Below are 13,668 nucleotides of genomic sequence, written 5' to 3'. Positions count from 1 at the left end.
CGCCCCTGTTTTCCCCTATTTTAACATTTGTCTATCAATGAATCTTTTCAACCACCTTCCTACATTACATTATTACATATACTTATTTTCAAATTATAGTTTTAAATACATAGAAACATCAATGCGTCAATTACATTCATTAACATTTCTTCAGCGTTAATTGTTAGTTTCCACCCTATGATGACCTTTACGCTGTATCTGAAATGAATAGAGGTTTATCTGAAAAAGAGCCAATAAATCATATTATGCCAGAAGTATTTAAAGTTGTATATTTTAATTTGGTTAAGAACTTAACCTTACTCTTGAGTGCATGCTTACGCCAAGCCCTACATAGAGAGGTTTAGTAAATGTGGTCTGGACTCTGTGAATAAGGGTCAATTTATCCGAAACATTGTAAAATGATAAAATTCCCGCTTTGTGATCCACATACACTCCTATTTTAGAGCAGCTTGAGATCACAGGGAGATTGGTCATTTTTTTATTATGACAAAATGAGAATCTGGAGGGAGAGCAGAACAAACTCCAGGACTGATCGTTGTATCCGAATCTACACTCGTCACCCATTCCCTTCCGATTTATGCTCTTATATGACACCGATATCGACACTCCATAACTCCCAATCAATTCAACCTCCCAGTAACACTGATCACTCACACTCTCCTTACACAACACCTGCTTCCAACCATGAAATCTGTCGGGATGTTCGGGATATTGATGGGAGGTGTCCTTGTCCGTAATCGCTCTGTTCCCTTCAGACAGATGAAGGCTTTTATTCACCGTGTTTACATCCAAAGTAAACTTGCGGAAATCTATAGACAAGGAACATATCCGTCATGAGATTCCCTAGATTAACACATTATTGAGATTGAAGTGTTGTTGTATTAGGCTGTTTACATGACAACAATGTAGTAAAAAAACGGAAAAGTATAAACTATAAAAAAGTTCATGTACACATGACAACACTCTCAGTGGATCCACAAGCATGACTAAATCTGCTGTATTATTGGTACCAGGCCAGTAGATGGCAATGTCACCTTGTAAAGAAACACTACACCCTGCAGAGTGATTTATACAAACAATCAAGACTGTAAAAGCATCGAGCAGATTTGTTTAGATGGATTATGAGGTAGGTTTATTACTGCAAGTGACCATGGACTATAAAGGGACAAAATTGTTGGAGAAGCTCTAACAAACTCATTGTCTTGAACAGCACACACAAAGTCCTGTAAGCCGCCATGTTTTTTTGTTTATACTCACGCATGCCTATAGACTGAATTAAGGGGGGGGGGGGGGTTAATGCTATTTCATACATTCTGGCTTATGAGCACAGTTAATAAAAAAGTTATTAAAGTTGTATTTTTCATGCTATACAAATGCAAAGTGTCAAAAAGCAGTTCCGCGTATTTCAAAGTATTTCTGGGCCAAACTCACGCCTCTTCTTTCCTACAAGTGTCGGAATGTTTTTTCCAAACATGGTACATGTTATGTATTCAACATGATCTCACAGGGAGTCGTGTAATAGTCACGAAAAAAGGGCACAAAAAAGCTGAATTTTGTGCCATGGACACGAATAAATTAATCAAATGTTTTGTGACTTTAGCACTTAAATGGTTCAGAAGTTATCTTTATGAGAGTGAACAGTACGTCCATGTTGAAGACCACAACTTCACTTGTAAGCCCATAATCTTTGGGGTCCCCCAGAGCTCCATTTTGGGGCCACTCTTATTCATCCTATACATCAATGACTTTATAAATTCCTCTAAAACATTTCACAAATTTATTTACATCACACAGGAAGCCAATTATTATACAAGATACAGTCAACTCAGAATTAATCAAAGTTGATTCCTGGTTTAAATGCAATAAACCGTTAATAAATGTCAGCAAAACAAATTTCATTCTGTTCAAATTGAACAAAATTGTTTTTATTTAAAAAACACTGCTCACTACCTGATTAAAATTAATGGGCAGGTGAGAGAAAGATGTCATATCGACCATCTTGTAAGCACACTGTCAAAGTATGTTGGCTTGTTTTATAAGATTAGACATTTCCTTCCTTTATCTGCTCTTCTTTTGTTATACAAAACTATCTTTGAACTGCATCTTAATTATTGTAATGTGATATGGTGTAATACCTTCACAAAGTCTTCTTAAGTAAATTCCCCCACCCACCCTCTATTTTATCGCTTTGAGTTATTGAGACTACCTGGGCTAAATAAATATCATAATACCTGCCTTATGTTTCTTGTTCCTATCTCTAGCCCCCAACACATATACCAAACGAGAACCAAATCACTTATATCAGGTAAATGTCGGCAACATGTACACGCTAGTATAAGTGTTGTTTGTGAGGGGCCGTATATCTGGATCTAATTCAAAGAAGCTTTAGAGGAATGTTTTAGAGTAATTTATAAAGTCTTTTATAGAATGAATAAGAGTGGGCCCAAAATGGAGCTCTGGGGGACTCCAAAGATTATGGGCTTACAAGTTGTGGTCTTCAACATGGAAGTCACGAAACATTTGATTAATTCTGTACTCTCAATTGTATTATTCTTATGTTCAAAGTGGTAAGATGTGAAACAAACAAACAAACAACAAACATATAAAGGATGTGATATAGGTACTCAAGATTAACATGAGATGAGCAGAAATAGCTTGAGTTTACGTATTCAAATTTACGTACAGTGTACAGATAACAAGGCATTGCTATCAAAAACTTGCACTTTAAAACCACTTTCCAAAACGCTGTTGTCATGAAAATGAACAGTCAAACACCATAAAAACTTTCCCGTTAACACCTGAAATTGTTGTCGTGTAAACGGCACCTTAGTTGCAAAGTTCTTTACCATTAGAGTGGTAAACTTACATCTAAGATATTCCTCCCGGTTTTCGTTCACAGGACCAAGAACTATCTGAATATTTTTGACTAGGAAGACCAAAAGACATCAGCAGTTTGTTATCCATGTCAAGAGAAAATTGATATTTACACCTTTTCTACTTAAAAAAATGATTGTGCAGCAGTTCACCTGTATCATACATCATTTTAATTTCCCCTCTGCAGAAACTCAGCAGTTTGTCTCTGAGTTTGTCGAGAGATTTCCCGATATCATCGAAAGAGAGGAGAGGACTGACTGCAATGTTGGGTAAATCTGAGGATCCAGAGTCAGAAAGACGCCTGGGGTTCTAAACAAACAAAAGATTAAATGACATTTAATTACACCACAGGGCTGTTGAATGCTTAATTCTGATTGGTTGGGAAATGTAACATGGGTATGCATTATTTTTCGATAAATGCAAACCTGACCTGTCAAATGTCTTTAAATAACCAGCCGTTGTATAAGCAGGACAATTGAATCCGGTCCTTTGAATTATTTGAAAATAATTCACGCCCTGCATTATTTTTGAATAATTCAAAAGCCTGATGTCAATTACTCCTTATTTAAAAAAAAAATGGGTGTGTTGTTTACCTGCAAGCACAATAGCTGGGTGTTTTATGTGACAAGCTATACATTTTTCTCAGTATGCGTTTTCTCTGAGGGATAACAACTTTTATATGTCATCCTTTCCAAAAATGATTTTCAAGAAAAAAAAGTATTTTTGTCTTGTTTCTACCGAGCCCTAAGGTGACATTGGAGTAAAAAAAATCAAAAGTTACGTTTCATGTGCTCACGTAAAACTTTTGTGTGCTCACGTGAAACTTTCGTGTGCTCACGTGAAACTTTCGTGCGCACATGAAACGATCACGTGCGCACGCGAAAGTTTCATGTGAGCATGTGAAACTACCGCGTTTAGTTTCGCATGCTCACATAAAACTTTCTCGTGCGCACGTGATAGTTTCACGTGAGCATACGAAACTTAAATTACAAAAAATTCTGCACATGAAGGTTTCACGTGCGCATGCGTAAATTTCACGTGAGCATGCGATAATTTCACATGCGCACGCAAAATTAAACGTAACTTTTTGCTCCATGTGTCCATAGGGCCGCGTATGTTTCAGTAAAAATATCTAAAAATTCTTAAATTAAGATGCTTTTCTTGATGAGCAAATCGACCCAAGAAAATAAGTCTAGTTTTTAGACCAAAAATATCAAATTTAAGTGATTTTGTGCATAAAACATGCAAAAAATCTGCCAATAGGGAAAGCAAAAAAATCTTGAACATTTTTCTTATACACTAATTTCAAGAAAAATTTATTAAATATAATTTTCAATCATTTTTGCTTGTTTTATGAACAAAATCACTTAAATTTGATATTTTTGGTCTAAAAACTAAACTTATTTTCTTGGGTCATTTTGCTCATCAAGAAAATACAACTTGATTTAGGAGTTTATAGATATTTGTACTGAAAACAAGACAAAAATACTAAGTAAAAAAAGTCATTTTTTGCAGTGTGAAACAATGTTGCTTACAAAAACCTTGAATGTAAACATGTGACCGTGAAATTTAGTCAAATTAATGAGATTGGGAGTATAAAAGTTTGATTTTACATTGATCTATACATTGATTGTTATATTTTCTTTACATTATGTAGAACAAAAAAATGACTTCATCTGAGGTTTCACAGGCAGGGTCACATATTTGCAGTGAATTAGTGAAATGATATCTGTAATTACAACACCTTGCCAAAGTCGACCGTCCTGTTTTCTGATATGTTACCTGGAGGAAATGAATATGATCGTCTGTGTGTGAAAGTTCCTCCAGGTCTGCGTCCCTCCTCCTCAGATCATCGATCTCCTCTTTCAGTCGATCCAATAGTTCCTCGGCTCGATTCACCGCAGCCGTCTCCTGATTTCTGATCAGCTGGGTCACTTCAGAGTGACTTCTCTTTATGAATGAAATCAGCTCGGCAAAGATCTTCTCGCTGTTCTCCACAGCTGCCTGAGCGGAGCGCTGTCAGGACACATATAAAAATACACTATCACAATCTGTCCAGTCTTAATCGAGTCTCAAACTCTTTCCTTTTTCTCACCTTGTGAGTCTCCACTGCTTCTCGAAGCTTCTGAAACTCCTGATCTCTCTGATGGATCAACTGCTTGTATTTCTTTTGCATCTCCTTTAAGTGACCCTGTTGGAGAACAAAACAGAGCTTAAAAATTGTTCCTGTAGCTCATTACGTTATTAGTGCAAAGGTCACGTGCTTGATACAAATAAAATTTTATTTGGGGGGTAAAATAACCCACAAAATGAATGAATGTAAAATATAGAAAAATAAAATTACATATTACAAGTCATTACACTGTCAGAAAAAAGGGTCACTGGGTTAGTACTCTTTAAAAGAGTCCAAACATTGAGCAGATATGTATACATTTGGTAAAAATATAACTATAAACAAAAACTAATATGCACTCTTTTTTGATGACCTAAAGTCTAAAATTTCTGGTTTTATTTCATTTTGAAAGAATATTTGGGGGATAATTGCAAAAATGTCAATTTGGTGTAACCACTCTGTCTCAATTGGTGTAACTTGTATTTTTTTTAAAATGAACATATAAATATATTCATAAAAAATGTGGAATAAAATATTTTATTTTGAAAGAATATTTGGGGGATAATTGCAAAAATGTCAATATGGTGTAACCGGTCTGTGTCAATTGATGTAACTAGTATTTTATTTATGAAAATATAAATATATTCATTAAAAAGTGGAATAAAATATTTCATTTTGAAAGAATATTTGGGGAATAATTCCAAAAATGTCAACGTGGTGTAACCGCTCTGTGTCAATTGGTGTAACTAATATGTTTTTAAATGAAAATATAAATATATTCATAAAAAATGTGGAATAAAATATTTTATTTTGAAATAATATTTGGGGGATAATATGCAAAAATGTCAATATGGTGTAACCGCTCTGTGTCAATTGGTGTAACTAGTATGTTTTTAAATGAAAATATAAATATATTCATAAAAAATGTGGAATAAAATATTTCATTTTGAAAGAATATTTGGGGGATAATATGCAAAAATGTCAATGTGGTGTAACCGCTCTGTGTCAATTGGTGTAACTAGTATGTTTTTAAATGAAAATATAAATATATTCATAAAAAAAATGTGGAATAAAATATTTCATTTTGAAAGAATATTTGGGGGATAATATGCAAAAATGTCAATGTGGTGTAACCGCTCTGTGTCAATTGGTGTAACTAGTATTTTTTTATTAAAATATAAATATATTCATTAAAAAATGTGGAATAAAATATGTTATTTTGAAAGTATATTTGGGGGATAATTGCAAAAATGTCAATGTGATGTAACCGATCTGTGTCAATTGGTGTAACAATGTTTTTTTAAATGAAAATATAAATATATTCATAAGAAAATGTGGAATAAAATATTTAATTTCAAAAGAATATTAGGGGGATAATTGCAAAAATGTCAATGTGGTGTAACCGGTCTGTGTCAATTGGTGTAACTATTTTTTTTATAAAAATATAAATATATTCATAAAAATGTAGAATAAAATATTTAATTTTGAAAGAATATTTGGGGGATAATTGCAAAAATGTCAATGTGGTGTAACCGCTCTGTGTCAATTGGTGTAACTATGTTTTTAAATGAAAATATAAATATATTCATAAAAAATGTGGAATAAAATATTTTATTTTGAAATAATATTTGGGGGATAATATGCAAAAATGTCAATGTGGTGTAACCGCTCTGTGTCAATTGGTGTAACTAGTATGTTTTTAAATGAAAATATAAATATATTCATAAAAAAAATGTGGAATAAAATATTTCATTTTGAAAGAATATTTGGGGGATAATATGCAAAAATGTCAATGTGGTGTAACCGCTCTGTGTCAATTGGTGTAAGTAGTATTTTTTTATTAAAATATAAATATATTCATTAAAAAATGTGGAATAAAATATGTTATTTTGAAAGTATATTTGGGGGATAATTGCAAAAATGTCAATGTGATGTAACCGATCTGTGTCAATTGGTGTAACAATTTTTTTTAAATGAAAATATAAATATATTCATAAGAAAATGTGGAATAAAATATTTCATTTCAAAAGAATATTTGGGGGATAATTGCAAAAATGTCAATGTGGTGTAACCGGTCTGTGTCAATTGGTGTAACTATTTTTTTTATAAAAATATAAATATATTCATAAAAATGTAGAATAAAATATTTAATTTTGAAAGAATATTTGGGGGATAATTGCAAAAATGTCAATGTGGTGTAAGCGCTCTGTGTCAATTGGTGTATTTTTTAAATGAAAATATAAATATTTTCATAAAAAATGTGGAATAAAATATATCATTTTGAAAGAATATTTGGGGGATAATTGCAAAAATGTCAATGTGGTGTAACCGGTCTGTGTCAATTGGTGTAACTATTATTATTTTTTATTAAAAATATAAATATATTCATAAACAATGTGGAATAAAATATTATCATCTAGTTTAGTGTAATTAGATTTTTCCCCATAAATTTTTACCTCATCGGTCAAAGATTATTTAGAAAACAGAGTCTGGACAAATATTACAAAAAAGCATTAAAATGTACATTTAGAAATAACAAGTAAAATGATATTTTAAAATGTTTTTTTTTTTTTTACGATTACGCTTACATGCCATCAAGGAGGATAATATATTTAATATTTCTCAAGTCTTTGTCGCAATTAGCGGTTACACCATTTGACATTTTTAGGTCCATTCAATCTTAACTTTCATAAAAATGGTGCAAATGTAATTTGTATTGCATAAAATCAACATGCATACACTGTGTGCATTGAAATATACCTGATGCATGCTTTTAAAACAAGTTTTTTTTAAAGATTTCTGAATTTCTCATCTTGCCAAACCGTTTTTGTGACTGACTCATGTACCTATAAGACACTATAAACTCCTTGGTGTACTTTTTTAAAGAGTACCGCCCTTAGCGACACCTAAGGGCTGCTTTATTCGGACAGGTGTGTAGCACTTAAAATAATGATCTGTAGAAATGTACAGAAATTATTTTTATACCTGCATTTTGGTCATCTCTGCCTCAGCTGGTACAGTTTCATGATTTTTGTGTTTATCTGTCACGCACATCGTACAAATACACTGCCTGTCAGTACGACAGAAAACGTCCAGAAACTTTTGGTGTTGGTGACAGACCATCTCCTGTAGTCGTCCGTTGGCTTCGATCAACTTGTGCTTCTTCCCTTTGATGGAATTCTCATGATGTTCCAGGTGATTTTGACAGTAGGACTTCACACACATTGGACAAGACTTGACGGCTTCTTGTTTGCAGACGTCACACTCCAATCCTGGCGCCGGAGCGTCGGCTTCACTCGACATGCTCTTCAGTTTCTCCACCATTTCGGCAAACACTACATTCTTATATAAAGCGGGTCTTGAAGCGAACGTCTTTCTGCACTGAGGGCACCTGTAAGCTCCCTTTTGTTCATCCTGATCCCAGTAGCATGCAATGCACCTCATGCAGTAACTGTGTCCACATGGAATAGTCACGGGATCCTTTAGCAGTTCCAGACAGACCGAACAGCTGAACTGCTCCTGAGCCCATGAAATATCGGCCTCTGCCATTTTCACGTATGTCCGCACAGACAGATTTCGTACACGCAGTAGCACAGCCTGAGAAAAATGGTTTCCTCGGCACTGGAAGGGTTGTTTATCTTACGGATTATGTCTTTGCAAAACAGGTTTTTCTGCTGGGTGTGTTCTTTGTATGTGTGACCCTATTTGTTTACAGCAAAGCCAAATGCACTGCATACTTTAATGAACAGAAGCGAAAGCATTTGGTTTTGACACAGGAATGCATTTTTTTCCCAGATAAGTTTAACTGTAAACATACTGTTTAAAACGCTAAAATATGATATGGTGCCGATTGCATTCCAAATATTGTGATGACAGTTCTAACTAGGTCAATCAAACAAGTTGTTAAGCAACTATGAAAGGGAGTCGAATAGCATGCTCACACTTAAAAACGAAGTGGGAGTTACTAATAGCCGGACTATATTTAGTAATGACTGCTATTGCATGCTGGGAAATAATGTTTAATAATATGCAAAATTTTTTATTTTATTTTCTAATTTCCCAGCTGTATATAAAATAAACTCTGTGTGGCAGAGTTACCTTTAAATGTTTGTGCTAACAAACTGGTTATTTTCAACATAACGTCGGATTTAATTAACCCAGAAAATGTTTGTATTTGACCCGACAAGGGGTTAAAACAACCCAACGGGCTGGGCTCGTCCCTTTTTGACCCAACGCTGCATGTGTTGAAAATAACTTTTTTTGAGCGTATAAACAGTGGCTAACTCGCTAAACAGGATCTAGATGTAGGAGTAAAGTGGTTGTGTTTTTTGCAGCAATGCGAATAATTACCAATAATTTTGCCTGTTGGAAACCAGTCATGCTTGCTTGTGTAGCCAGAAGCATCTGACTTACTTGCATGCTTAGGGCCATAACAAACAGATAAGGATCAGTATTCATTTTGCTGCAAGTCATGGCGAAGATTGCAGTCTCAGTGACTGACTTTTACAGCATCAATGACTAACTGAGTCTCTAGGAACAGGGTTCCTACGGGTCCTTGAAATCGTTGAAAGTTTGTGAATCTGGGGAAAAATATTCAAGGCCCTGGGAAGTTTTTGAAAACATACATATATAGATACAGGTCATTGAAAGTGCTGAAAGTTTTCTGAAAAAAAAAATTCCATATTATTCCGTGTAGTGTAGGATAATATACAAATTCTAGACTTTTTAAGCACACATGCTAAACTGTTCACTTTAAATGCTTATATCTTCTGTATGTGAATGTTGATTCATACCAAAATGCTTTTTTGCATAGTTGTGTTTGACAAATGAAAACGTCTCGGGTTACGTATGTAATTGTTGTTCCCTGAGAAGAGAACGAGACACTGCGTCTCCCTTGCCATACTTCCTGCATCCCTGTAATGCCGCCTTTAGCAATATTTCAGATAGCGATATACTTCCTGGTCCTGCGTCACCTTGTCTTTTTCGTTAAGCCTCACCATTGGTTAAATTTGATATACACATTCAGACGCACTTACCCCTGGAGGCGTCCCCAAAGTGTCACAGCAGGGAACTGAAACAACATGACATAAAAAAGCATACAAAAGTGATTCAAAAGCAGACTCATTTTTATTATTTCTGGAATCACTCTTTCGCTGTACATTGACAGTTCTTGCGTGATGCATGAAGCCGAACACACCCAAATAAAATAATATTTCTCTTAAGCCTGGCTTTTATACGATGGATGAGAGAAAAGAAGGGAACTATGCTATTAAAAGGCTGTGACTGCCATCAGCCAAGCTGTGGAGCGGATGTCAACCTGTTAAGAAAGTGTCTCTGGGCCATCAATCAAGCTTGAGCAGGTTTCTCTCTGTCTCTATGATACATACACACACACACACACACACACACACACACACACACACATGCACGCGCACACACACACACACACACACACACACACACACACACACACACACACACACACACACACACACACACACACACACACACACACACACACACACACACACACACACACACCTTTTTCTATAAGTCTGCACTCAACTATCTTTAAATATTTTATGACAACAACTATATTTAAAAAATTGTCTTGGTCCTTTCTCTTAAAAAGTCTGTCACCAGTATTTTTTCATGTCTGCTGGTGTGTTCTGGAATTAAAAGGTAGAATACACTAAAACATTAAAAGGCGCAATATAATGTATAACGCGAAAAAGTGTATAATAATAATATGGAATAAAAACATTTGTGTGTCCTATGCCTAATGAAAGTCAATGAACCGAAACATTGCTTGTGTTAATAAACATATACATTTAGTAAGTAAGCACATTGTCCCACCTTGGCCACACAAAGTTACTACTTGTCCCATATTTGGTTTGTTGGGTGGTGGTTTCTTGGGTGGTGGTGAGATCAGGCTCAAACCGGGACCCCCCAAATGAATGTACCATGAACGTACAGGCTTGTGAAAGGACTACAAACCTAACCCTAGATTTTGGTGTATGCCATCCAGCGCCAACCTACTTACAGTTCATATGTGTATACTTCCCTTAAATGTGTTTTCACATATAATATATATATGCATAGAATACATTAACTTCCGGGTCATACTGTAATATAAGTATATATAATTGTGAACAGAAATAAACAAAAAATGTTTTTGTTAATTTTCATAAATCATATTTTCTTAATGCACTTAGTGCATCAAAAAAGGTTAGAAAAAAACATGCCTACGTGAATATTTTACCTGTCACAAGAAGATCAAGCTTGCCCTCAGTGAGTGTTGCCTGACTCGTCCTTTTACTGCAAAAATGAGCTATTTTTAAACTTTTGCCACAGGTTATTTTTGTCTTAGGGGGTTAAAAGTGGAAAAATGTGGGCCATCATTTGTCAGTCGTAAGATGAGATTTTTTTATTGATGAAAACAGTCACTGTAAAAATTCCTTGTTGCATTTACATTTTTAAGTTTAATTAACTAAACTTTAATTAAGTTTAAATAAATAATGTACAATGTAACAAAATGCAGCTTCAAGTTAAAACAACTAAAAAAGTCTGTTTTTATCATACTATATTAAGTTTTGACTTATAAATAGTTGACATAACTTATAAAAGAAGTTGAAATTGCTTAACTTCATTTTTTAAGGAAAGTAGCATAAAATACATGTTGATTTGACAAAAATGCTGAATTTTTTTACAGTTTATAAATTACAAAATTATAAAAAGTTGAATTAGCTTAAGGGTGCACTCAAACAATTTAAACCAAACCGCACCCATGCGCCTTTGACCCCCAAAGCCTTGTTCGTTTTACAAGTGTGATCGCTCTGTATCGCGCCCGGGCGTGGTTTGGTTAATTGTCGGCTTGCAGAGGTGGGCTCAGACGCTGTTGCCATGGCTAGGCAACAAATTCATGACGAAATCATAGAAACAGGAAGTGTCTTATATCTAAGGCAAAAAATGTCTTATTGTAAAGACAAGTGGGGTGTTTGTTTGGCCAAGGATTCCAATTGCATCGATGTGCCTATTGTGGGTCCTGGTCTAGGCAACACCAACAAGTGCCAGTAAGTGTGTCAGTCACAAAGGTGGATTTTTTACAGTTGCATGTGGTAAACTTTTAAATAATCCACCTAGGGTATTTATGTGATGGACACCAAAAGTGGTCAACATGATGCTGAGACCTTAAAGAGGCTAAATTGTGAAGGAATTTTTGATATCACAAATTCTTCCCATGGCAACGCGTCAAACTTTACTTTCATTTTCAAGCATATTTAAGCCTTACAGTTGCATGCTGTGAACTTTTAATATTCCTCTTGGGGAATTTATGCAATTGCCAACAAAGTGGTCAACATGATGTTGAGACATTGGTGATGATAAATGGCTAGGCGACAAATTTATGGGAAAATCAGAGAACCAGGAAGCATCTTATATCTAAGGCAAAAAAAATATTGTAATGAATTTTTGCCCAAGGATTCCGATTGCATCAATGTGCCTATTGTGAGTCTTGGGCATAGCGTCAGCAACAGGTGCCAGGAAGTATGCCAGTCGAGTGGTTATTTTGACAATTGCATGTGGTCAAATTGTAAATACTCTTTCTGTGGGATTCATGTGATTGTCACCACACTTAAACATAAGTAAACATGATGCCGAGACATTGGACTTGCTAAATTGCGAACAAATTTTTGATTTCTCAAACACTGTTGACATGGCATTGCATCAAAATGTACTTTTATATCAGGCAAACAGCGGGGAAAATAAGTATTTGACACATCAACATTTTTATAAGTAAGGGGATTTCTTGTCAAAGAAATCAGAACATTTAAGTATACAAGTTGAGTCATAAATAAAGTGACACACAGGGAATAAGTATTGAACACATGAAGAGAACAAGGTGCAAAATGAGATCACCTGAAATCTGTCAGTATTGAGAAAGAAACCCTGCCCCTATCAGTACTAATGGATATCAGCTGCTTTAGTCCTAATTGATGGCCTTTAAAGGCTTCTCATTACCCAGGAAGCACACAGGAAAGACTTCATGATGGGTAAAAGCAAAGAACTCTCTCAAGATTTTTGTAATCTTATCGTTGAAAAGCATTTTGATGGGAATGGTTATAGGCGCATTTCCAAAATGCTGAATGTTCCTGTGAGCACAGTGGGGGCCATTATCCAGAAATGGAAAGAGCATCAGTTCACCATAATCTGGCCATGATAAGGTACTCCATGTAAGATCCCTGTCCAAGGAGTCCAAAGAATAATCAGGAGAGTTCTCCAAGAACCAAGAGCCACTCGCGCTGAACTTCAGGAAGACCTTGCATCAGCAGGTACTGTTGTTTCAAAGAAAAACATAATCAATGCACTGAACTGCCATGGCATCTCACCACGCAAGACTCCACTGCTGAACAAAAAACATGTTGAGGCTCGGTTGAAGTTTGTGAAAGAGCATTTGGAAAAGCCTGTGGATTATTGGGAGACTTTTTGGCAGTCATTCTACACGCCATGTTTGGAGAAGAAATGGCACCGCCCACCACATTAAGAACACCATACCCACAGTAAATTTGGGTGTGGAAGCATCATGGTTTGGGGCTGCTTTTCAGCAAGGGGTACTGGCAGACTTCATATTATTGAAGGCAGGATCAATGTAAAATAGTGCCGGGACATTCTGGATAAAAATC

The 13,668-nt window shown here is 35.2% G+C and overlaps 1 protein-coding gene across 1 annotated transcript; it reads right to left on the bottom strand.

The window, feature by feature from the left end:
- Positions 1-199: 199 nt before the first annotated feature.
- Positions 200-8,887, bottom strand: LOC135741224 (tripartite motif-containing protein 16-like). The gene is made up of 6 exons (XM_065259883.2): positions 7,973-8,887; positions 4,970-5,065; positions 4,657-4,890; positions 3,027-3,183; positions 2,867-2,926; positions 200-809 (listed from the first exon to the last, which is right to left on the bottom strand). Exons 1-6 carry the CDS (start codon positions 8,534-8,536, stop codon positions 283-285), a joined length of 1,638 nt encoding a protein of 545 aa, XP_065115955.1. The 5' UTR covers positions 8,537-8,887; the 3' UTR covers positions 200-282.
- Between the last annotated feature and the right edge of the window lie 4,781 nt (positions 8,888-13,668).

The sequence above is a fragment of the Paramisgurnus dabryanus genome, chromosome 24 (assembly GCF_030506205.2).
Source record: "Paramisgurnus dabryanus chromosome 24, PD_genome_1.1, whole genome shotgun sequence".
Classification (NCBI taxonomy): Eukaryota; Metazoa; Chordata; class Actinopteri; order Cypriniformes; family Cobitidae; genus Paramisgurnus; species Paramisgurnus dabryanus.
Note: the sequence above shows the minus strand (reverse complement) of the source record. Positions and strands in the feature narration are given on the sequence as shown.

Coding starts and splice junctions, on each gene's coding strand:
- LOC135741224 (XM_065259883.2), bottom strand. CDS start 8,536: ATGGCAGAGGCCGATATTTCATGGGCTCAGGAGCAGTTCAGCTGTTCG. Junction 4,891..4,969: donor AAGCAGTGGAGACTCACAAG/GTGAGAAAAAGG, acceptor GTGTCCTGACAG/CGCTCCGCTCAGGCAGCTGT. Junction 810..2,866: donor CCGGGAGGAATATCTTAGAT/GTAAGTTTACCA, acceptor CCTTGTCTATAG/ATTTCCGCAAGTTTACTTTG.